We start from the raw sequence: 25,896 nt of genomic DNA on the forward strand, positions 1-25,896 counted from the left end.
ACAGTCATTTAATTTATTGATGAGGTGGGAGACAGTGTCAAAGGCCTTAAAGTCCAGAAAGACTATGTCCAGGGCAACACCATCATCCAAGGATTTAGTCACCTGGTCATAAAAGGCAATCGGGTTCAAAGGCAGGTCCTGCCTGACCAACCTATGCTGATTGCCCCTGAGCATGATCTCCCCTGCAGGCCCCCCCCAGATGTGCTCCTTGATGATTCAGAGAGGACTTAAGATCACATATATACCAGCAGTACAGAAGGCCACTGTGGTTGCACCTCAAGAGAAAAACTAAGAGCCGAAGAGCTGACCTGACCATGGAGACTGAATTTCCCTTTCAACCCTGGAGTCTCTGCAAGGCAAGACTGAGGTTTACTGGTCAGGATGGAGAAAAAGAAGTTAATGTTGTCTTTGAATCGTTCTTTCTAGAGGTGCACCAATACACCAGTCCCATATTGTATTGGCATCAATAAAAGGAAAATTGACATTGTCAACAATCAGCTTATCAGACACATCAGCCAAAAAAAAGTCACTGAAAAATGCCGTATGCATGCATGCAGCCCAGCACAAAGGCAGCCAGAAGCACAACCCAGCAGCTTGGAGAGCAGCATCTGGTTGGTAAGTCTGTTATTGGGTATGGGGCAGACTGAGGTACCTGTGGTAAGGGGAGTGGGGCTGGCACTGGGGAAGGCACTGCCCAGTGGGGCGAGGCAGAGCATGGGATGAAGCTGTGAGCGGCTCATCTGGGGATGGGATGCAGCTCCCGCTGCTGCACACACACCAGGAGAGGACTGGGCTGGGGCTGCACTTGGGTTGGCATTGGGAGCAGGGCTATTGGCGGGGTGGGGAGAAGGGGATTACAGCCACCTCAAAATTCACCATAACTGCCCTGTAGCAGTGCCACTGCCACCTGCCCCAAGCATAGCCCCAGCCCAACCCACCCATCCAGGAAGAGCTCAGCGCAGCACCCAGCCCCAGCCCGCAACGGCAGCCTGCCCTCACCCCACACACAGATTAGGGGGCACATGCCCCACACCCCGGCTGCCCTGGGGTGCATCCAGTCCCCCCACCACAGATGAGCTGTGTCTCTGTCCTATGCCCTGCCCCACTCCCTCCCTCCCTCACCGTGGGAGCTTCAATCCTTTCCCCACCACCTTGCCCCTTCCTCACAACAGACCGCTCTCCAAGCTGCCAGGTTGCATATCAGCAATCAGATCAGTATCAGCCGATATGGCTCATTAAAAATCGGCTATCAGTATCAGCCCAAAAATCTTTATAGGTGCACCCCTAGTTCTTTCTCTCTGGGAGACACTGCTGCAGTCCCCAAGCGTGCCAAATGAACACATCTTAGCAGCATGAATTCGCATGTGGTTTTTCTGTTTGACAAACCTGTAAGAGTGAAGCACTTGGGTGCAAAGTGGTGCAGAGTGAGCAGGCATCATACATACTCCCCTCATACACTTTCCCAGTGCACCATTACCCTGACTTAGCACTGCCAAGCCACTGACTCAAGAAGTGATAGTGACGGTTTTGTAATAAATGCTATTCATTTGTAATCTAAGCAGGATTTTAAATTATGCACCTCACTATGAAAGACTAGTGCCCAACCTCACCTCCTCTCTCTGTGCACAGCTGCTAGTCCACACTCAGGCAGGACTACAGGCAACTTCACAACACTCTTGCTCTCACAGACACAAAGGCCTTCTTTCCAATTCTGCAGGCTCTTACCCATCTGACGACCAGTGGCAGCCAGGGCTTTCAGGCTCTGCAGACTGTGAGTACACCTCCACTTTGTCAGCCACCATGAAGGTAGAGTAGAAACCCACTCCAAACTGGCCAATGATCTTACTGTTGACCTCAGCCTGGTTCTGCAGCGCATCCAGAAATACCTGTAGGGACAATGAAACACCACAATGCAGGCCCACTAATCTTCTGCTTCTCCAGAGGCCCCTTAGCCTCCTCACAAGCCCCATCACATCCTACACTGACTGATTGAGCCTAGTGCCCAGCATACACATGGTGCACCTGGCAATCTGATACGTTCACCTCCAGAAGGAAGCCTGTTCAATGCTCTGATAGGCTCAACCCTCTGGAGCAGTACTTAAAGTAGCTCCAGCTACCCAGTCCTCAGTAAGAACAGATACCACAGCTCTGGAACAGGTAAGTGCTGCCTAGGGCCATGTCTGCCATAACAGGTGGAGAATAAAGGTGCATTTACCGAGCAGCAGCACAGCACTTAACCAACCCCTCACCCCTCCCATTAGCCTCTGCTGCTACCTGGGCCTGTGTCAGACATGCACAGATCTTCCTGATCTCTATTTTGATGGTCTGGGGGAAAGACGCTCCAGTCTAGCAACTGGTGCAATGTGATGACAACAGGATTCTAACAGGGGCTGGTCACAGGTGAGAAAAACTGTTTCTTTAATACTGTCCTAGCACCATATGCCTCAACCAGGAACCAACCCTCACTCAGAAGGAACACGAGGTTAATTTTACCGCCTAATGAAGTGTCCTTCATAGATAGTGGCCCATGAAATACAGGATGGGAGATCATCAGGGAAATGGAAATCAATGAAACTTTTTTTTTTTTTTTTTACCTTTGAACCAGATCTAGCGATGGTGCCAAGGTTAGAGACAAGCTCCTCCTGGGTCATTCCAATACCAGTGTCCTGCAAAGAAATAGAGTAACTGTACCTGATATACCAGGACACATGGGTTTTGACAACAAACAGAACAAGGGGAACGCCATTATCGCCCATCTTCCAATTTTATCATCACAGAAACAGCTAAGAAAAAGCAAAGAGAATAGATTTTCTCCAGATAATGAATGGTTCATTTCATCAATGTAAATACAGGACACAGAACTCACATTTCTAAGATGCAGTCACAGTTGTCCAGTGACTACAGACTCCACACCAGGAGGTTGCACAGGAAAACCAGAAACATGTTAAGATAGACAAGCTGATTTTCAAGCTGATTTCCTTGGCAAACACAGTAGCGACTGGTGACTCCAACCAGTCAGACCCCATTGCACTAAGTATAGTACAAATACAAAATGATGGATAACATCCACCTTCAGAGGCCAAAGAAAGCTGTTTCATTTAACAGATGGGAAATGAAGGTAGACAGCAGTTAAGTGACCTGTCCAAGATCACACAGGGATTTCATAGCAGAGCAGGAAATTTACCCTGGAACTCCCCATTAACCTTGATTGCAAGACAACTCTTCACAGAGTCACAGAAAAATAGGGTTGGAAGAGATTTCAAAAAGCCCAACCGTCTGCTTAAGACAGGATCATCCCTAACCAAATTATCCCAACACAAATCCTTGCCTAACCTATTTCTAAAACTACACAATCAACCATCACACAACTACAAAGCACTCCACCCCTTACCTGCCAGATAAAGCATGGCACAACAGTGGTCAATGTCCTGCTGCTGCAAAGGTTGTTAAAATATACTTCAAAGATCTAAAGAAGATGGCCATGCCCATCACAGAGGAAGGCAAAAACTCCTGCAGTCTGTAATAGTCTGACCATGAAGTAAAGTTCCTTCTGGACCTCAAATGTGGTGATCAGTCTGACACTGGGCAGATATCAAACTTCTGGAGGCGTCTGGCAGGAACACTGGCACACCCCAGTCAAAATCCCCACCTTTGGCTGCAGCCAACCCCCAGTAGTTCTGAGGAAGGCAAAAAAGAAATAACCCCTGACACTTGTAGCAACAAGAGTGGGGAAATTTCCTTCCCAGTCCCTCATGACACCCAGCAATGTCCAGAAGCATGGGAAATACCCATAGTATACCACAGCCTTAGCTACTCATGGATCATCCTTGACCAATGTTTACCCAATCTCTTCCTGAAAACGATGGAGATTCTACAGCTGCCCACGCAGTCTATTTCATTGCCTCACTGTTCTAATAGGGAAGAAGTGTTTCTTGATATCCAATTTAAGCCCACTTCATTGTAACTTCAAGTCATTGCTATGCATCCTGCTCTCTGCAGCAAGAGAGAAAAAGTGTTTTCCCCCTTCTTATGGAAGCCCTTCAAATATATGAAGACTCATCATATCCCCTCTTGATCACCTTTTCCACAAGCTGCACTTTTCTTCATTCTCTCCTTATAAGGCTTGCCTTCCAAGTCCTTTTTCATTTTTGTCACCTGCCTCTGGACCTGCTTTAACTTCTCCATGTTCTTTTTAAAATATACAGCCCAAAACTGTACACAATACTCTACTAGATAAGCCCCCAGTGCCGAGTAAAGAAGCACCATCACCTCATGTATCTTGCACCTAATGCTCCTATCGATGCTCTCTAAAATCATATCTGCCTTTTGTGCAGCTGCACAGTGCAAACCCAGATCTTGATCCAGCAAGACACCCAGGTCCTTCTCTGTAGTGCTGCCATCCAGCTAGTTGTCATCCATTTTATACTTTTGTTTTTGATTATCCTTCCCAAGGTGTTAGCACCTTACACATCAGCACTGACCCCAGTTAGTTCCATCCCAGCTTTGCAATCTGGCAAGACCCTTCTGAATTGCGTCCCTGTCCTCCAGCATCTGCAATCCTTGCCAGTTTTGTGTCACCTGCAAATTTGGTCATGAAGCTCTCCTGCTAGTATCCAAATCATTGTCTGAACAGAGAAATCCAGGAAAGCCTAGGAGCAAAAAAAGAAAAAAAAAAGAAAGAAAGAAAGAGACATACAGGCTATAGAAGCAGGAGGTAGCTACCAAGGAGAAGTATACCTACTTGGCTTGCACTTGCAGGGAGTCAGTTGGAAGGCCTAAGGGGAACTTAGGCTGGCAACAAAAATGAAAGACAAGAAAAAGTCCCTCTACAGGTATATAGGGAGTAAAAAGAAGGTGCAAGGTAACATAGGACCCCCACAGGGCAGACTAGGGCAATTGGTGACAGATAGGAGGGATAAAGCCGAGCTCTTCAATGAGTTTTTTGCTTCCGTATTCCCGAACACAAGTCTCCCAGTTGGATTATAGATGAGCACAGGAGGAAAACTAGCCCAGCAACTGTTAGCACCAACTTAGTGAAGGGGCTGGATATACTTATGCCAACAGGCCTGGATGATCTTCATCCAAGGGTGCCGAAGGAACTGGCCAGCGTCATAGCAGAACCACTGGCACCATTGTTTGAGCATTCATAGCACTCAGGATGAGTCCCAGAGGGTTGGAAAAGGGCCAATGTACAGCCAATTTTCAAGAAGAGGAGAAAAGAGGATCCAGGTAACTACAGGCCAGTTAGCCTCACCCCTATTCTTGGGAAAACCTTTGAAAAAATTATTAAGGATCACATTTGTGGGAGTCCACCATGAAAAATAATGCTGAAGGGCAACCAGCACGGGTTCATAGCAGGTAGATCCTGCCCAACTATCTTTGTTTCTTTTTATGACCAGGTTACAAAATGGCTAGATGCAGGGAATAAGGTAGATGCAATCTACCTGGATTTTAAGAAAGCCATCGATACAGTATCTCATCCTATTCTCATAAATAAACTGAGTGGCTGTGACGTAGATGATTACACGGTCAGATTGGCTAATGGGATGCACCCAGAGAGTGGTGGTGGACAGGTTGGCATCGACTTGGAAAGATGTGGGCAGTGGAGTTCCTAAGGGTTCAGTCCTTGGACCAGTGCTGTTCAATGTCTTCATCAGTGACTTGGATGAGGGCATGGAGAGCACTCTGTCCAAATTCGCAGATGACACCAGATTATGGGGTAAAGTAAACACACTAGTGGGCAGGAAATGAATCCAGGTGGATCTGGACAGGTTTGAGAAGTGGGCAGAACAGAATAGGATGCAGTTCAACAAAGACAAGTGCAAAGTGTTGCACCTAGAGAGAAGGAATCACTAACACACTTACAGGCTGGGGGATGACCCTCTCAGCAGTACTGTAGCAGAAAGGGATCTTGGAGTCACAGCTGACTCCAAGACGAACACAAGTCATCAATGTGATGAAGTGATCAGTAAAACTAACTGCATTTTATCATGCATTAGCAGGTGCATCAGAAACAGGTCCAGGGAGGTGATACTTCTACTCTATACAGCATTGGTGAGGCTGCAGTTGGAGTACCGAATCCAGTTTTGGGCACCATATTTCAAGAAGGACGTGGATAACCTTGAGAGGGTCCAGAGGAGGACCTCCTGTATGGTTAGGGGCCTGCAGGTAAGGTCCTATGAGGATAGATTGAGGGACCTAAATCTCTTCAACCTCTGCAAGAAAAGGCTGAGAGGTGATCTTGTGGCTGCCTACAAATTCATCAGGGGGGACAGCAAGGGATAGGAGACGCTCTTTTTACGAGGGCACCCCTTGGAGTAACTAGAAATAATGGCCACAAACTGACAAACAGCAGATTCAGGTTGGACACCAGGAAGAACTACTTTACAGTGAGGGCTGCCAGAATCTGGAATGGGCTTCTAAGGGAGGTGATGCTCTTCCCTACCTTGGGGGTCTTTAAGAGGAGACTAGACAAGCATCTGGCTGGGGTCATCTAACCCCAGCACTCTTTCCTGCCCGGGGCAGGGGTTGGACTCGATCATCTGCTGAGGTCCCTTCCAATGCTAATATCTATGAATCTATATTACTGGACCCAGTAGAGACCCCTGTGGGATTCCTCCTGAAATCTCCTGCCATTCTGACATGGATCCACTTATAATTACACTTTGTTTCTGGCTATTGACCCTGTAGTAATTTGTCTGGTCCACATTTCTCAATTTATGACCATGTCACATGGGACTTTGTCAAAAGCCTTGCTGAAGTCCAGATATTACACTTGATCTGAGCTTTCAAGAGGCCAAGAAGCGATTACTATATCGATTGCATTCTCTTCACCCACCCAACTAGTTATCTTGTTTTTGTTTGGCACAATTTATTCTTAGTAAATCTATGCTGGCTGCTTACGATTAGCCTTTCCTCCTTTAAATGCTTGCAAATGGATATGCTCCCATAACTTCCCAGGTGCTGAGGTGACACGAATTGTTCTGTACTTCCCCAGGCGCATGTGTGTGCATCAGCACATCTACATGAGATGTTCACTGTGCAGTAGATTAATTAGCTGCACAGTAAATATCCACATCTACAGGTGCACCCCTATTAAGCTGGAGTAAACTAATTTACTACGCAACAGGATAGTACTTGTAAGCTGCGTAGGAAACCCCCCCCCAAAAAACAAAAAAACAACTCTGCAGCAGCATACAGGTAGACACTGCCCCAGCTGACTGGGGCATGAGGGTGCTTCAAGCTGCCTGCTGGCTAGCTCTGCACTGAAGTAACTTTGTGCCCCAGCCAGCCCCTCTATGGCATATTGAGCCAGGGGAACAGCCCTGGGCTGGCAGGCTGAACCTCCAGACACCCTGCCAGCCAGGGCTGCTCCAATCTGGCTTGATGTGCTGTGATCCTGGCCACACAGGAAGACATGTACCCGGGAGCAATGAACTCCAATGCGATAAGCTCCAGAGTTTATTCATGTGCATTAATATGCACATGCAGATGCGTGCACATGCATATCTGTGTGTTTAAATAGATGGGTGCTATGTTGGTCTTTTTCCAGTTCTCTGGTACCTTGTTCATCTGCGTGACTTTATAAATATTATTGTCACGGGTTCCAAGATCTCCTTTGCCAGTTCCTTCAGTATGCTGGGATGAAGTTAATTAGGCCCTCTTCCTTCAAGTCCTGATATGCTTCCTTCCAATCTGTTCCATCTCCTACACTCCCCACTTGCCGCCCCCTTAAACTCTAGTAAAATGCACCAATAACACCCAAGCATCTGGGTCAGAGAACTGGTATAGCAGTGCATAAACACTGTAATATTGGCTTCTACAGAAGCAGCTGCCACTGGCATCAGGAGTGCACTGCGTGGGCTAGGAGGAAGAGGGGGCCTGGACTGATTGTTATGCACCATGTAGCTGAACTCTGAAGACCAGCCTTTGGAAAATCTGTGGTTTGTTAGGTCATGGCCATTTTTGTTTGAATTTACATTCCCTTGAGGACTGATCTATAACAAGGATGCTGCTATGACAGGAGGTCCTTGGACATCAGTGAAGTAAAAAAGAACCCTAGCACAGCTCATTTACTTTGTCTCATCTTCAGGTTTCCCTCCTCACCTCCTCCAAATATTTGCTGAGGTTACATGACAAAATTTCCAGTTTTGGAAAATAATTTCCAGGAAAATAATATTCCAAAGTGCAGCTGCTAACACAGAGGTGCAAACCACCAGTTCATCTCCTGTTCCAAATAAGGTTCCTTCTGACTTCTCAACCTGAAGCTCCCCCCTTTAAGTCACTGCTTTTGTACTTTGTTCCCTATACACTTTCCACAAGAGATTTCATCACAACAGACAGCAGATTAGTTAACTAAAGTTCTTATTCACCTGAAAACTCCAGTTACCTAATGTCAGGCCTTAGTTAATAGTAGGGTACTTCTCCACATCCTCTGCTCTGTGTCACAAAAAGCAAGACCTTTCATCTGTCTAAAAAAGGCAGGGCCTATCAGCTTGGGCTGGGAAAACTGCATGCCAGGTAGGGTTTAAATAGCTGAAATGGTGGAAAAGCCAGAAAAAACAGAAATGGTATGGCAAAACCTCAGGAATCTGACAAGCTCTCTGTCCCCAGGCCATTAAGAGAGGTTTTCATCATCTGGTTCAGGTTTTGTTCCTGCTAGACCATGAACAGAACTCCTCTATGATCTACTTCTATTTATACCATAGCATGTCATTCCCAAATTCCAGTACCTTAAAAACAAAAATCCCTGCACTATGAATATACTTTGCTATTATAAAATGTCTGCCAGGTTTAGTGCTAGATGTTTAAGAAAAACTGCTGGAAACCAGTTTGATGAGAATGAATCACAACTGTAGCAAACACTGCTTACAACTTGCACAGACCACTCCCCAAACAGTACAGCTGTCAAGGAAACAGGAAAGGTGCATGTAGGTGGCAAGTTATTTCCAGGAAAATAACGTTCCAAAGTGCAGGAAAATACTCAGACTAAGCAAAAAGAAGATGCAACTGCCTCTCACCCATCCCTTCCAGTGCACCCTTTCCCACACCAGCACAAACTTGCTTTCATGGTGCAATTTTCTCCTTTTTTCACCAGATGGCCTAGCAAGCACTCTAATCAACAAGTAGTATTGTAAGCACTCACATACTGTCCACAACATCAGAGTCCTGTATCTGCAAAGCAAGCCTTCCACAGGTTAGGACAATGAACAAGGCTGTCAGGAATCAAGGGACCTGGGGCTAAGAAAATGAACTCAAAGGAGAAACAGGCCAAGTGTCTATTCTTCTCACTCAGCAGCTTACTCAGCACCCACTAACCCCCATATCGCATCCACTTGTCTCTGTCACTCCTACATGCGTCTCTAGGAGTCTTAGCTAGGAGCAGACTGCATGACCAAAGAAGTCAAAGTACCAGTATTTAAAAAAAAAAATTTTCTACTTTGTTGCAGCCAATATCATTGCAAAATAGCAGTCATCTCAGTTCAAAATGCAATTTAGTTTCCATCACAAATCCAATTAAAGAGTCCCTCTAAAACCCACAGGAAAAGCAGTGTTGGCCTCAAAACTAGTAGGTTCCATCAGGTGGCTGAGTTACACCTTTTCTAAAGAAAATGCCAGTTTGTTTCCTGTTGAGTTACAAAACTCAAGGGAAACCAGAAACAGAGTTTATATAGTTTACTGCTTTTTGCAACTCTGTAGCAGAGAAAAACAAATGCAATGCAGGAAGAAATAAGATTTGGTTTACTACACTCCCCACCACTCAGGTGTAGCATACAGCTCCAATATTTCACTGGCTGAAGATTAATTACAGAAGCTATTAACATACAACTCAGCAGGGGGTGCATTAACTCACCCACATGGAGTGGCATCCCTAGGGTTCAGAGGAAATGGAATGTCCTTTCAAAGATGTTCAGGGCTAGTGGTTAGTGAAGTCTCTTGTTTTGCAGATCTGTCCCTTACTAGGATTATAACAGGCTAAGGAAATCCTCTCTCAAAAATCTTTAAGTGCTATCAAAATTACTAATACATCCCTGTTAGATGCTCAGAAATTTCAGAATTACACTACACCACAGTGCCAAATTAATTAGGCCCAGCAAGCTGAATAAGTAGTGCTGAGCCAGGGTGGGCCCAATCTAGCCCAAGGACTGAGTGCAGCTCTGTGAAGCATGCACCCAGGACCAGTCCCAAGTGCAGCCATGGACTGTGTACACCTGGGACCAGCCCTGAGCATAGCTGCAAACAGCATGTGCCCAGCACTGGCCCAGAGTAGATACCAGTGCACATGTCCAATTTCATACCCTGGGGGAGCAGCACCAGGGGCTATACATATTTTTGGCACCCCTGCACTACACACTCCTACCCATCCTTAGCCCCCGCTTGAGTAGAAGCTAGGAAATTGCATGTGGAGACCTCTGCATTGAATAACACTTGAGGGCTGGCCTGGGGTATCTTAGGGTTAATAGCATGAAGTGCTATGCTTCTCCATGGTACTAAGGACCACAAAATTCTTAATATAGAGCATGAACAAATGGTAGTGAACCATTTTAGCAGGACTCTGTAACATTCTTGTATGCATACCGAGCTTCTTGAATACAATTCACGCTGCAAGTGCAAGCCAATTCTAAAGTGGCCTAGATACCATAGGATTACACCAATCTTATGTTTGTGGCTGCCAACTAAGTGAAGCTGTCTGGCATGGGTAAATGAAGCACTAAAACCAGTACTCTCAGTTGGGTCAGATAAGGTAGTGTGGATTTTAGAACATCTATTTTACACACACGCACGCACGCACACACACAAGAAGTACCACAGCAGATCAGATTCAGGAGCCATCCTGTCCAGCATCCCATCTCCTGCTGTGACCAACATAAGATACTGTGCAGGGAGGTGTACAAAACCATGAAGTAGGCAAACGTGCAATAACCTGCCCCTGTGAAGGTACTGTCACTTTTACGAAGAATTCAGGAGACCAAAGGATACAGCCCAACTGGTTTACTAATTAAGAATCTCTGACTTGCTACGATCTTGGCTTCAAACACATCCTGTGGTAATGAATGAATTCCAGCCTATGTTCATATTGTGCAAAAACAACCAATTTGATCATATATGATGCACAGCTTTCCCAAAAAAATTAACCACTGGAAACTGGCTATCTAATGTGAGGAAATGTAGGGAACAGAGAAACTAATCATGAAGAAGCCAAGTTGTTTATCCCCTTCTTGTGTCAGGTGGGCAAACAGCAGCTGGAGACAAGAGCTGAGCAGTTCAGTTCCAGCTGAATTGGACCTGAACAGATATGAGAGCGAAATTGCATGGCCCCTCTTCTCGAAACCAGGTGGGAAGCCAGCAGGACCTGCTGGAGCCAAATAGCCCAAGCCCCTCCTACTGAGGTGGGTGGGCTCTCAGCTGACTCAGCAGGTGCTGCTCGCTGTCTACCAGCCTCAAGAAGAGGGGCCAGGCAGTTTGGTTCCAGCAGGATAAGGCCCTCAGCTGATATGAAAGAAATTTCTGGTTGCCCATTCAGCTCAAGAGGGGCTGGGTAGTTTAACTCAGTCAGCAGCCACCTATTGAGTCAGCTGAGAGCCAATCTTGCTGGAGTCAAACTGCTTGGCCTTTCAGGCCAGGCAGGCAGCCAGCAGCATCTCCCACATCCTTCAGCTCTGCGGGAGGGGGAGGAATTGATAGAGCAGCCACAGGTTTTTTGCTGTTCCCTTAATGAAGCTGCCTGTGTTTTCTCTGCAAAATACTTTCTGATATTTTCAAGGAAGGATCTCTGTTTCTTCATTTCACCTTCCACAAACAAGGTGTGCATCTTATTATTCAGACACATGTGTCATGCAAGAAAATGCAGTATTTCTTTTCATCAATTTTACTACATCCAAACAGAAGTCTCTCAACCTCACCCACCTGTAAGTTTCAGTTTTGCAGTATCTTCCAACTCTTTCCTCCAAAACACCCAGCCCTGTATTATTTAAAGAAGTCATCAAGTCTTCCTCTGAGCCCCCAAGATCAGATAGACACCGAGCCATCTGTTAACCATTCCTTCTAGATGAGAGATGTAAAGCTGGGTATCAACAGCACAGACTATATAGCCCTCAGCTCCTTATCAAGTGGCTCCAGCAGCCTTGCTCACAGGCTGATGACTAAAGACTCCTGCAGAAGAGAACCCATAGCTACCTCCTGGGTTACTGATGGGCTACTCCATTCTCACATCCCAAGTAAGTAAATGAAATCTCAGCAGATGAATATTCAGGTCTCTGAATATCTCACCTTGTGCAGCCTGCTCTCTCTTCACATTGCTGAAGGGGCAGACAAATTTTGGTGTAGCTAGGAGATCCTGCTGTGTATGTTGGTTTGTGCTACCAATGAGCTCTTTAGGGTACTTGGAGGATGTCACTGGACTGCAGAAGTTACAACCCCACCCTCCAACACATAACAATCACCAAAAATCTCAGGTTGAAAATCCAGGAACTAAGATATCATGTTAATACTCTTAGTCTTGCAAGACAAAATTCAGTCAGTCCTGACATTAAGTCCACAAAAGTCAGCAGAGTTGCAACCACTTACAAGCAGTGTTCCCTGTAAGCTGTGTGGCTGCACAGGCGCACCTGGCAACACAGTATAAGCGCGACTGTGCATGCCATGCAGCTTAGAGGGAACACTGCTTACAAAAGATCTAGATTTTGCCAAGTTCTAGTTACATAATGTCCCCAGATGACATGGGGAAAGCAACCAAAATGGCTTGCTTGTACATGTTATAGATTAAAGATGTGAGGTTACCATTTTGCTCATATTCCTGTTGTGCATGGTATTTCTCACACTCTTGCTGACTGGAATTCTGTCTGCACAGAGCAATTAGCATTTGCTAAGACAGAGGCAGTAAACCTGTGGTATGGGTGCCACTAAGTGGCATGGACAGCCTGTACGTGGCACTCAGAAGATCAGGGAGAGGGCAAGGACCACAGAAGTAGAGAGGGCAGGGAACACAGAAAATCAGAAAGGGAGGAGAAAGCACAGCAGCAGATAGGGCAAGGGAAGGGGATTAGAGTGGCACTCAGCAAGGGTGTGGTACTTAATTTGTGGGACAAAGGTTGGCACCTACTGTGTGAAGAGACAGACCCACTTGATATTTCACTATTTGCAACCTGGTACTTTAGAGGGGAACTAAAAGCCCCAGCTTGCCATGGGTGCATATGCTGAAGTTCACTTCATTTTTCTTTAGAGCCAATGCAATTCCATATTCCGTAAGAGGTTAAAACTGCCTTCGTCAGAGCTGAAGTGTACCAAGCATACTGAGTAAGGCACATGACATCTTAGTAAGAACATTCTCTCCCCCTGCTTCTCTGAAAACTGTAGCATTACATGCAGTACACCAGAAACAGGCAGGCAACCAGAGAGTGATTTAAAACAGAACTTAACAGTTCTAATTGGGTTTGAGGTAAAAATTGCTCTACTTGCAAGCCTAAACTAAGACACAATTACCAAAGAGTGGGACAGTTTCATCAATAATAGAAGAAAGGACTCAAATGAAAGCCAAATTAGTTGTTCCATGTCTGGAATCTGACGGCCCAAAGGTTAATATGCCCACTGCAAATCCCAGAAAGGGTAGATACAGACAAAGCAGAAACAGCAATGAGTTGTATCTACTCTTCATTAAAAAAAATTGCTCTCTCATAGTTTCTTAGTTGTTAGGGGCTGGAAGGGACCTAACAGATCATTGGGTCCAGCTTCCCAGCACGTGGACAGGAAAGACTGCTAGGATCAAATGATCCCAGCAAGATGGGAATCAAGACTTTTTTGAAGAACTTCTCAGGGGAGCCTGTTCCAAACACTTGGCTTGTAAAGACATTTTTCCTTATCCTAGCCTGAACCAAACTTCAATCAGCTTGTACCCATTATTTCTTGTCCTCCCCTTGAGGGCCTTGGTGAATAGATGCTTTCCCAAACCCTGATGTATGCCTCCAATATACTTATAGGTTACAACCAAGTCCCCCCGAGTCTTCCCTTCTCCAGGTTGAACAATCCCAAGTCCTTCAGCCTCCCCTTATACATCTTGGTCTCCAGGCCTCTAATCATGCATGTGCCCCTCCTCTGGATTTGAGCTTCTCCACATCCTTCTTCAAGTGCGGTGCCCAGAACTGGACGCAGTACTTCAGCTGCAATCTCACCAAGGCTGAGTAAAGGAGGAAGACAACATCCTTTGCCTTGCTCAAGATGCCTCAGTGGATGCATGCCAGCGTTTGGTTAGCTCTGCCAGCTACAGCATTGCATTGGTGGCTCATGTTCATTTTGTTGTCAATCATGACACCCAGGTCTCATTCAGTTGTGGTGCTGGCAAGCAGAACACTGCCAAGCCTGTAGGTGTTTTGTGGGTTCTCTCTCCCTGGATGCAGCCTTCTACATTTCTCTGTATTGAATGACATTGGGTTGAAGTCTGCCCATTTCACAAGCCTGTCCAGGTTGGCCTGCATTGTCAGCCTGTTTTCAGGCATGACAACGCTCCCCCATAGCTTGGTGTCATCAGTGAACTTTGCCAGCTTTCTTTTAATACCTGAATCCAAATTGTTAATGAACACATTGAAGAGTACTGTCCAAGTACTGACTTCTGAGGGTCACCTTCACTGGTCCCATTCTTCCATGATGACTCAGTTCTGTCAGTCAGTACCCTTTGGGTCCCATCACAGAGCCAGTTACCTAGCCACTGGACTGTGAAGTAGTTGAGGCTGCATTTTCCCAATTTGACCATGAGGACATCATGGGAGATCAGGTCAAAGGCCTTTCTGAAGTCCAAGTATATGACATCAACCTCATTTCCTCTATCCAGGTAGCAAGTAACCTGATCATAGAAGGAAATTAGGTTGGTCCAGCACAACCTGCCCATGACTAAGCCATGTCGGCTATCCTTCAGAACACTGCCTTGAGTTAGCCTATGTGTGATGTTTTCTTTGATGACTTTCTCCAGAATTTCACCTGAGATTGAGGTCAAACTGACTGGCCTGTAGTTTCTTGGGTCCTTCCTTCTCCCTGTCTTAAAGACAGGTACCACATCGGCTTTTTTCTAGTCTTCTGGGACCTCTCCCATGTGCCACGAGTCTTCAAATAACTTCACCACCAGTCGTGCAATCATGTCAGTCAGTTCCTTTAGCACCCTTGGGTGTAGCTATCAATACTATAGCCAGGAAAACCCAACAAAAACCTGAAACTTGGGAAATAACACAGACAATCTCTGTATTAATGTTCTGGAGGGTTTGAGAATCCTTAAGTTACTGAATTGTATTGTCCAGTCACAACCCTTTAGCCATTCAGTCTCTTAACATCCCTATTGCAACTGCAACAGTCACACAAAAGTGCAATAAATGAAACTAATGCAGTACGTAGTTCTGTCCTTTCCAAAAAAACATTACCTTGTGTCCTTTCACACTTTACCTTGAGTCTTCTATCCATCCCTTCCATTCTGTTCCCTCCTCCTGTACCTGCCTGTGTCACTGGTTCCTCAACCCCTTAACTGCCCAGCTACCTTATTCTCTGCTCCTCCCCTGCATACTTCTCTCCTGATGGTAAGTAACTCCAGCTTGAGTGATACTGGTCCATGAAGGAAGCTCCATTTCCTCTCTTCCCCTCCTCTGATATAGCAGAGAACCCAAGAGCAGGCACATAACCTGGCTCCACTTTCTTATGCCAAGTTTCTTGAAAAAGAAGGTCCCAACTCAAAAAAAGCAACTAGAACTAAGGGGGGGGGTGTAAGAGCACCAGTTCTGCACAACCACCTTTTAGTGCTCTACAAGTCTATGTCTGAGATTGTTTGCACTACCCTAAAAACTTGTGTCCAACTCCATGAGAAAAAAAAAAAGTAAGCTCTTCCTTTTTTTCCTTACTCGGCATCCCTTTCTCCAGGGGGCTGGAGTGACAGTGGTGCTAAGGCACATAGTTGACAGCTCAGGGGTCACAAGGCTGAGGCCACAGCAGATTTCAATGAATCTGCAAATTCTGCTTAATATTTTGTCACAGGGACATGAAAGAGGAAAGAAAGAATCCCTTTCTCTATCTGCAGGACTAGAGTTAATGTCAGGTCAGGCCTCTCTTGGTCTGCTATCTGGTATGGTGTAAACCAGTACAGTCTGTGCCATGGCCAGACTGTTGGCAACTAAGGTGGCACCCGCACCTGGGCTTGCCTGAGCGAGGAGGATGTGTGGATACCCAACAGAACTAGAAACAAGACCTGTCAAAGGGCAGATGACCTCCCTGCAAGCCAACAGCCATACATACCTGGAGAGATAGGTGCCACCACATCACTGTCTGAAGACTCATCAATGATGCAAAGCAACTCAACCAGGGTTGTTACAGCATCAAAGGTGCCCCAACAGTTACAGCAACCTCAGGACTGAGTTGACTTGAGAACAAGACTGCGCCCTCTGTAGCTCCACTGCCATAAAATTAATCCACAGAAGCCACCTCTTTCCACACCAGAAATTAATTTCCAAGGAATGTGAAAAAAATGGGGAGAGTCACATCACCCACAGAGAATGACAGAAAGCTCTCTACAGTGAACTCCTGTAACCAGAATTGCTACTTCTACTCCAGCAGCAGAGAACAAAAGCACTGGAGAGGCAGACTGCATAGAGCTGCATGCTGGAGTTATCCCACACAGTACAATAGTTTTACAGTGAGCTACCTGATAACTCGGCAGCAAGGCAACAGAGTGTCAGCTGGACTCAGCTTGCCCTGACTGAGTAGGCGGGGCTGGGGGAGAGAATCAACAAGGAAAGGACTCTCCTTTAACTGCACCAGCCTCCACAGCTAAGCTGATTAGGAGGGGAGTTCTGTTTATGAGACTTCAGGCCCCAACAGAAGCAGGGTGTTACTTGAGACTAGTTCCCTCCACAAAATGCATGGCAGCACCCACCACCCTTCCAGCACAGGATGCACTTCAGTGGGGTGCATGCAGAGATTCTGAAGAGTGCTTTGGGTCTCAACAAGGTAAAAGGCACAATAAGAAAAGCCAAAGGTTGTTGCAGGGAAGAGGCTGGAGTATGAAGATTCCTCACCAGGGCAGAAATTTGACAGCCCTTCTGTGACAGACTATGGTCTTGTTGTAATACTTCTGGTTTGTGTATGTTCATGCTACAATAATGTCACATGCCTCAGTTTCCTTGACTAACTTGTACTGAGGGAAATAAGGGATTAAAGATAGAAGCCAGCACTATCTGGCCTTTGCCACAGAATTTATTTTCATTTTAATAGCTTTGCTAATGCTTCAGGTGGGCTTAAGGAGGTAACACTTGGGAGCTGTCAAGGGAATAGGTGGAAACAAGCATGACAAGAATGAAACAGCCCAAAGAACTAAACTTATATTAAACAGTGGCTTTCAACCTTTTTTCATTTGTGGACCTCTAAAGTATTTTGAATGGAGGTGCGGACCCCTTTGAATTATAAGTATGGGTGTGACAGGGGGCCACCCCCCAGCAGATCTCTCCATCAGCCCGCCCACCTGTCCTAGGCAGTCTGCCCACTTACCTCGCCTGCCATGACTTGTTGTAATGAAAATAATTAAAAAGATCTATGCGAGAGATTGCCCTCTTAATGCCCTAATACCCAGGACGTACTATACAACTCCAACCTTCCCTTATTGTGTCCCAAGCCTCACAGATGTTACACTGTTTTTATCAACTCTATGTGCCCCCTTAGTGCTGAGCCCTCCAGTACCTGTGTCTCTATACCACTTGGGCACCTCTCTTTCCAGCGCCCTGCTCGATACACCTCTCTCTGGCACCTGGCTTTATGCATCCATCCCTGGGCTCTGCCCAAATCATGTGCCCTTTTCTCCAAGCACCAATGAGGCCTCCAAACCTCCTCTTATAGCCTCATCCTAAGCCACTGGATCAACCAAACACAAGCATAAGCCCCTAAGCTGTAACATAAACACTAACAATAAATATAACACTTTGTCCCTATAAGAGGACAAACTTCCAACCTTCAGCTAGCATGCCCCCTGTCCCAGGGTACTTGAGAAGCTCCTGGAGTCTTACTGTACTTAGGTAATCAAGTAGGCAGCACCAGGTCTCAGGTATCACCCCCATGCAGTAGCTTCTTCCCATGGCAGTTGGCAGAGAAAGACTGCCAGCTACCTCCATCCTCATCTTTATGTATCTACAGGGCCCTGCTGCCTTACAGGCACTTAACTGCCTGCAGGTGCATGTGGCCCTCCATTAGGCTGTTGCCTCAGTAACCCACAGCTGTGGAGCTCTGCTTAGCCCATAGTGCTCCCAAGTCAGACTGCTTCAGCCTTAAAGGAGCAGGCACACCTTAGTGCCCTGCTACAGTGGGTATTCACATACTTTTGATGGCTCATAGTCCTCTTTTGTGAACCTGACAGTTTGCAGACCCCCAGGGGTCTGTGGACCACAGGTTGAAAACCTTAAGGTGTTTGGGGTGGTATGGACTGGAGAGAAAACAGATGAGCTAGTTTTGGGGTGATCAAATCTCTGCCAACTGGACTGGAGCAGAGGGCCTGCTTAACCCATGGGGGATGGGGTAGAAGACAGAGTATTTTGGCTGTGTGGCTTTTGTCCCCCACAAATCCCTTTACTGAAGAGAAGCAGTCTGCTTTTGCTGCTTGGGACTTCCCTTTGAAGTGGTGAAGTCCATTGGGAGCCAAACCTGAAGAGAGTTCTCCAAGACATGGCCATGGATAGCCAGGGAAGAAGAGGGACAAACAGCCAAGGTCTCGAGAGCTGGAAGGAACCAGGGCTTCCCCACTCTAGAGGCTGCACCTGGGTTGGCTTGTTGGGGGAAGCTACTCAGACAGACAAGATAAGGCTAGGGGTTGTGAGCAAGTGCTCCCCTGGGGGAATCCATGACACCTTCATCAAATTTCAGGGTTACAGCTTCACAATCCAGTGTCATACCCAAGCACAGACCAATCATGCAGAAAATCAACTGTGAAGGGGCCAACCACACAGGCTGGCTATAGAGACTGACACCTATCAGCTTCTAGTTAAATTCTACTAGAACAACACTGAATCAAGTAGGAGGAAGAGAGGTGATATCCTGTTCCCAAAGGGAGAGAGGTACCTGAATGGTGATGATTCCCTTTCCACCATCTGTTTGCAGGTGAATCTCCATATCTGGCAAGGCCTTCCCTTCAGACATCAGCTTATAACGAAGTTTTTCCAGAGCATCATTGCCATTTGAGATCAGCTCTCGGATGAATACCTGGGAAACAACATGGTCACAGGCTGCAGACTCCATCTAGCCATCATAAACCCCAACAACTGCCTGCCCCATTTGGGATGAGCTGTCAGACCAGAGGTTCTCATGCCCTAACAAGCACACAGATTCAATGCTACAGTTGTAAAGAGCATCATAGTTCAGTAATATTAGTCAAGAGTGCCTGTGCAGAGAACAGTCTACAGCAGGGGTTGTCAAATGGGGATGTGGGTACTTCTAGGGGTACATGGAAAGGTCCTAGGGAGCATGCATGGGCAGGAGGGGTCAGAGTGCTGCCACCCACCACCCCACACAGCCACCTCCCAGAATCAAGGCTGGGGGGCAAGGGCAGCGGCACCCCTCTGCGAGCCACACAAGCACCAGCCAGCTGGACATGGGTTACAGATGGGTGGGGGAAGGAACTTGCACTCAGAGGCTGCCACTGCCATCCACCACCCCATGCTGCTGCCCACTGCCCCGCACACCACTTTCCCACAACCAGTTGCACATGCAGCTCCATGGGCTGCTGATGGATGGTGCATGATTGGCTGGGTGTGAGGCCTGTCAGCAGCCTGCAGAGCCCCATGTGCGACCAGCCATGGGAAAGCAGGGCACAGTGGTGTGGGTGGTGGAGGTAGCCACGTGCACACCCTTCCGCCCCCGCTCCACATCTGGCTGCCACCACCAGAAGGGGTATACTTCTTTAAAAAGGATGAAAACCCCTGGTCTACAGCATTCTAAGTGATGTTGATTCCGGAATTCCATAGCACATTTCCAATGGAACCAGTGGGCCCACTTACACACTTCATCAGTGGCCGGGAATGGAGGCATAGGTAGGCCCCTATCAAGAAAGAGGAACACCGCCTCCCCAACCACTGCAGTGCGAAGACATACTTCTCCCAGGAAAGGTAAAACTGCCTTCTAACAATCACCATGTTTAAAATGCTGCATTAAAAACAAGAGGAGAAAAATGACTGGTAATAAAAAGGGGGAGGTCCTCCACACACTATTACTAGGGCTCCACAGGTCTTGGCTGCTTTAACTCCATCATGCTGGAACTCAAGAGAGAATGCAGCAAGCAACCAACTCTTTTTCTCTTTTGATGCTGTGTAAGTTGGCTTGTCTAAAATTTGTTGCTAGAACAGACAGTTGCCCCAGCCAGAATAGACCCACAGTCATCTGCCTGTATTTACACATGAAATTAGAAATGCATTCTAAAAGGCTTCAGTGAAAGCTGGTCACTTGCTCAGACTGGCTTTCCAGCAAATCCCAAGCATGCATTCCCACTGCAAGGACGGTGTCTGATGCTGCCACAAAAGTCACACAAATGAACCGTCACAAATGGGAAATTCACCAGCTTCCGAATGATTAACATGTGCCCTACCTCTTTCTCAGAGTACAAGGAACGAGCAACAATGTCCAACAGCTTCTTTGTCTCAGCCTGGAACTCATGTTTGGAGGCTGCACCTAGAATTAATCACAAACACATCCCAGGGTATTTCACTGCAGTTCCATCATAAAGGACACAGCCCCTCCCAGTACACTTCACCCTCCCAGGGCCTCTCTCTGCACAGGGATATGGGCAGCCATGGCTTTGGCTCAGGCTACAACAAAGGTGCCAAATGTTTCCAAATGGGAGATAAGTGTCCGCTAAGTGAGCATCCTACCTCCAGGCTTAGACCTGAATCACTGCACACAAACTGCAGAGTAGTCAGCAGATGATGTGTGATACCATGCTTGATCCCTGCCTGTCTGTGCTAGAGCTAGAGCTGAAACAGCAATCTAGCCATGAAAAGCAATGTCCCACACCCAAGCCCTGGAGCCATCTAATCCCCAAGTGCCACAGCTTTCTTTATGGCTCATCCCCTGTACCTTCTCCCTCTAAATTTTATTGCCCTTTGCCCTACCAGACAGGAGTCCTCAGTGCTGTACCAAGTCAGAGCAAAGAAAGTTCCCAGAGCACAAAGGAACTATCTGCACACAACACAACCCAAGGACTTTCACAAGCATGCTACACTCCTAGCGTCAAAACTGGGGCATAGAGCTGGTGTGTCAAAGTTATGGCCTGCAAAGCTCTCTTATCCAGTCCCCAGTGATATTCCTGGGTCTCACAGTTGACCCACTCCAGGATGTGAGCCACATGTCACATGGGTTGTGGACCAACTAGGGAATATGCTGGATCCAGGAGGCTGGGGTCAGGGTGGCCATAGGCCCAATCTAGCCTGGTCCCATACCATTCATCCAGCCAGGAGGACCAGATGAGTTTGATCCAAAGTAACCAAAGCATTATGCAGCTCTTAGATAGGGGCTGCACATGCAGCTATTCTTGTACTAACCCACCAGAATGGCTATAGCAAAAGGAAGGAGATAAGGCATTTCAAGAACAATGCTTCCACCAGGAGGTTCTCTTTGGACCTCTTAAGGCCTGACTTAGGCCCTTCCAGCAACAGATTTGTCTCCCATCACATGCATCAGAGCCCAGACAACAAAGTGATAGACATTGATGACTGAGTCCATTAAGAGTGTTGTAGTCCTGTATCCTCACAAATACAAACAGCACACAAAAGACCGTGAAATGCCAAGTTAAGGCAAGCTAAGGTGCTATATAGTGCTCAAACAACTCACTTTGCTTTAAGACAACTCTCCTTGGACACAGACACAACAGTCAACTCTTAAAGCTCTTAACAGGCATAACACAATCATTCCAATGTGATCTCCATCATCAAGAGAAGTGAGCTGGTCTTGCACAGTCCACTTTTTTTTTTTTTTTTTTTAACAGCAAGTGTAAAACATGAAGCCATTCTGGAACCCATAGACATATGTGTGTGCCCATGTACACACAGTCTACCCAGCACATCATACTTCAAGTTCCTGCCACTGTGAAACTGAAGATATGCACATATCATTCCTGAGAGGCTTTGCTCCCCAACAGGTTCTCATATTATGTGGGAAAACAAAAAATGCAGAAGCCTGAATGTGTTCTTCCTCATGTTTTTCACTCTGTAAGTAACTGTGTAACTGGAAGACCCCTTGTGTTAGTTTGGGTGATTTTATTTTTTGTTAGGACACCTGAAGACCTTGGCCATGGAACCTCAAGCCTTTATCAGGACCACATCAACAATAGCTTATTTCACCTAAATCTTGAAAAGGAACAAATAAATGGTCTGCCCCAAAGACCATCCTGACTGTAACATTCTTCAGTTCTGAAACCAGTTAGACGTGTCAAGCAAACATGCTACTTATCCTTTTTATAGCTATTGGGGGTGCAAATCAATCTGTCACCAGATGAAGAGATGACAGACACCTGCATCTCTCCTTCAGAGGTAGGGGTTGCCCCTGGGTGACTGCTCCAGGCTCCCACAGAGCACTCACCCTCCCATGCAGAACACACAGAGGACAGTTTTCATTGCATCTGCTCTGCCCAGACTACACAAAACTTCCCTATAAAGATACCCCTGCCCATGCTAACCTTTCACATTCTCTGTATTGCTGATGATGGTGTGCAAGGACTCTTCATCTTTGTCCTCAGCAGCCTGTGTGCTATAATTCCGCCCAGCGAGAACAGTGAGGGCAGACAGGTTGTGTCGGGGCCTCGGAAAATTGAGTGTTGCTCTCTGCAAAAAGGTGGTCCCTCTCCCTGGAAAATACAATTCAAGAGGTGTTAGTGTAAATGACAAATACAAGTGACAGGAAGGCTTACATCTGACCTGAGTGATAGTTCTGAAGAGGAGAAAGCACTTTGCTGTATTTCACAAGTTACAGGGTGAACTTAAGACAACATTAACTCTGGTGAAAAAGTAAATTACCACAACTTCACCAGGATTTTAAATCAAGCTAAGAACAAACCTTTTGTCATGGCAAAATAATATCCCACAGGGCCTACCCAGAGCCACCTACTAGAGCTCACTGATCAGCACATTGATTCATTCCAAACCACTGCTCTCTGTAACTACCCTTTAATCCTGCCCATTCCTTACCTAAAATAAATTCCCAATTTAGCCTTCATGTTTAAACATTTAAGTTAATTTATTGCAGCTGAAGTCACCCTTTAAGTGTGAAAAAAAGATTCTGCATTTAATTAATAGTCAGAGAAGCAGGAGGCATTACTGGACCCAGGTTCTAGAGTGACCAGCACATGCGCCTCTTATCAGTTGGGTCAGGGATATCCATCACTCTGGGATATCACGTACAGTACAGACTGAAAGCAAGCCAGCTTTCTGAGTGACCAACAAACACTATGAGGTGCCCATTCAAGTGCTGCTTTGGTCTTGACGTACTTAGTTCATATACTCTGACAGGAACACAGCCCAGGCTGGTACAGATAAAGGAAAGAGTTGACAGCCATTCTGTATTGGGAACGGCCACTCCCCAATCACTTGAGGCTCCATCCCCATTCCCCACCTTCCCCATATTTCCACCCCAACAAGCTCTGCAGCCCAAATGACATTTGAAGACACCATCTGGAAAACATCTGAGTGGGATGCAGACCACATCACCCAAACCTAGACATCCAGCCTCCTCCTGGGATATGGCTGCTAACAGATCATAAGGGACTTTCCAGTACATAAGCTGAACTGTCAGAAACACTGCAGCCACATGCACTGCAATAATCTAAGAACTTGAGTCTGCTGACATTGACCTCCTTTGTACTAAGATTTTCTGCACCACATCTCTTCCACGTTCCCCCTAAGGGGGAAACCACAGTGACAGTCTACAAAGCAGCAGCATCTAGATATGTGATAAATCAGGAGCCACAGAGGAAAGCTGGGGCTGTTAAGGATATGCAATGCAGGGGGATCCAAGGAGGGAGCATTTCCCTCAGCTCTTGAAATTCACAGGTAGTCTCATTAATTGAAGAACAAGTCAGTTGCTCTGGGTTTGATAAGGCAGTTGCATTAAAACAGTGGCGCTCAGCCTTTTGGCCCTGTGGGCTGGACAAATGGTACAAGGCTGGTCTACAGGTCAGATGCCTCACAGGGTCAGCACTGGGACTGGGCCTATACTGCTTCAGCCAGATCACTTGCTGCCCTGACTCACTGGGCTCCCCACAGGTCCAGAAACATGCCAGCAAAGGAGTGACAATTAACTGGTACCGTTCCCCTGCCACCAAGTTTCTGGACTTGTGGGGAACCTGTCAGACCAGATAACATGGTTCCAAGGGCTAAATCTGGCATGTGGACAGAGCACCCCTCCTCTAAAGCAAAAGCAGTAGCAGTTAGTGCTAGAGATGCAAAATCTCCAGAATTTTTTTAAACCATGGAAAAATGGAAATTTTGGGGAAAACTGAAACATATGCAATACTTATTTTCTTAGCATGGTTTACAGATCTAAACTAACTTTGTTATTTTAAGAACATAAGATGTATTACGCATAACTTGGTTTCCTCATAAAATTATCATGTTTGGTATATTTATTAGATTTAAAAGTATAGTTTATTCAGACAATAATTACAAATTTACTAATTGACTCTACTTTCAAATGTTTTAAATTTTTGTTACAAATGGAGCTACAAGCTGCTGAACTTGAAGGAACCTAGCATCTCTTAGTTTTTGCCAGTTTATGAGAAGCAGGCAAAAATTAAAGTTGAAAATAGAAGAAACCATCAATGAGGATGTGCAACTGTGGAGCCAAAGGGGCAGCAAACTTCTCCCAGGACCGCTGCTTCTGCCCACAATGACCTCCAACGAGAAACCACCCGTGGCTCTGGGAGCAAGCTGGGCTGCAGAGCCAGCAGCCCCCGGCCGAGCAGCACTGCACAGCGGCCGGCCTCGGCCCTGCAACGGGACGGCGGGGCCGGCAGGCGCGCTCGAAGCAGCCTCCCTCCTCGCCTGCCAGGCCGGAGCCTGCCCCACCGCTCGTCCCCATCTCCCGCTTTTAAAAGTCGGATGGTTCCGAGCTGCGCGTCCGACCGCTTCCCCCGCAGCGGCTCCACCTGCTCCGCCCTCGCAGGGAGCAGCCGCGTGGGACCCGGCAGCAGCACAGGGACAAGCAGGGGACAGGTCGCGGAACGGCCGGTGAGGGACGCTGCAGGCGCCCGCGACTGGAGGCGCCGCCCGCCCCGGCTGGGGGCAGCGGGGCCCGGATGTGCTCGGGACAGCTCCCGCGTAAGCCCGGGCCCGAGGGGGACCGCGGCAGCTGCACCCGCGCCCTCCCCTCTCGCCTTCACCTGCCGCCGGCGCTCGAGCCGCTGGGGCGCGCCCCGCCCGCAGCAGGGCCCAGAGGCGGCCCCCCCGCAGCAGCAGCAGCAGCAGCTCCCCAGCCATGCCGCCAGTCCCGACTTCGCCCGCACTCAGGGCGGCGCGCGCTGATGGCGTCACAGCGCCCAAGGAGCGCGCGATGGCAGCCGCGAGGCGTCACTCTGAGTCGCAAGGACAGCAGCTGCCCCGGCTCCCCTCGCGCCCCATGATGCACCCGGGGCGCGCAGTGCGTGAAGGGCCGTGACGCGCTGCATATGCGCGCTGGCCACGCCTCCACCTGCAGGCGCGCGGGAAAGTGAGCGCCGCGCATGAGTACGGCTGGGCGGGAGGCGCTGTGCGCCCTGCGGCCCCGCCCCCTGCCCGCGTGTACCCTGTGGCCTCTCCTGCCGGCTCCGGGCTCCCCGCGGGCGGGCGCTCTTTTTTTTTTTAAATCAATATATTTCGTGTTCAAGGTCAAGTCGGCCAAATCAGTTCTAAATCGTATGGATTGAGC

At 47.3% G+C, this 25,896-nt stretch overlaps 1 protein-coding gene across 1 annotated transcript in view; it reads right to left on the reverse strand.

Annotated features, from left to right (window-relative positions):
- The window catches only part of TRAP1 (TNF receptor associated protein 1), a 51,823-nt gene extending 26,207 nt beyond the window's left edge, over positions 1-25,616 (reverse strand). The window contains exons 1-6 of the mRNA XM_090024565.1: positions 25,373-25,616; positions 22,676-22,843; positions 20,591-20,673; positions 19,072-19,212; positions 2,595-2,666; positions 1,726-1,886 (exon numbers count right to left, since the gene is read on the reverse strand). Coding sequence (XP_089880691.1) covers positions 1,726-1,886; positions 2,595-2,666; positions 19,072-19,212; positions 20,591-20,673; positions 22,676-22,843; positions 25,373-25,469 — 722 coding nt within the window. The 5' untranslated portion in view covers positions 25,470-25,616. The remainder of the gene's footprint in view (positions 1-1,725; positions 1,887-2,594; positions 2,667-19,071; positions 19,213-20,590; positions 20,674-22,675; positions 22,844-25,372) is intronic.
- Between the last annotated feature and the right edge of the window lie 280 nt (positions 25,617-25,896).

Source organism: Crocodylus siamensis, chromosome 12 (genome assembly GCF_052110815.1).
Source record: "Crocodylus siamensis isolate JL-2025a chromosome 12, ASM5211081v1, whole genome shotgun sequence".
In the NCBI taxonomy this organism is placed as follows: domain Eukaryota; kingdom Metazoa; phylum Chordata; order Crocodylia; family Crocodylidae; genus Crocodylus; species Crocodylus siamensis.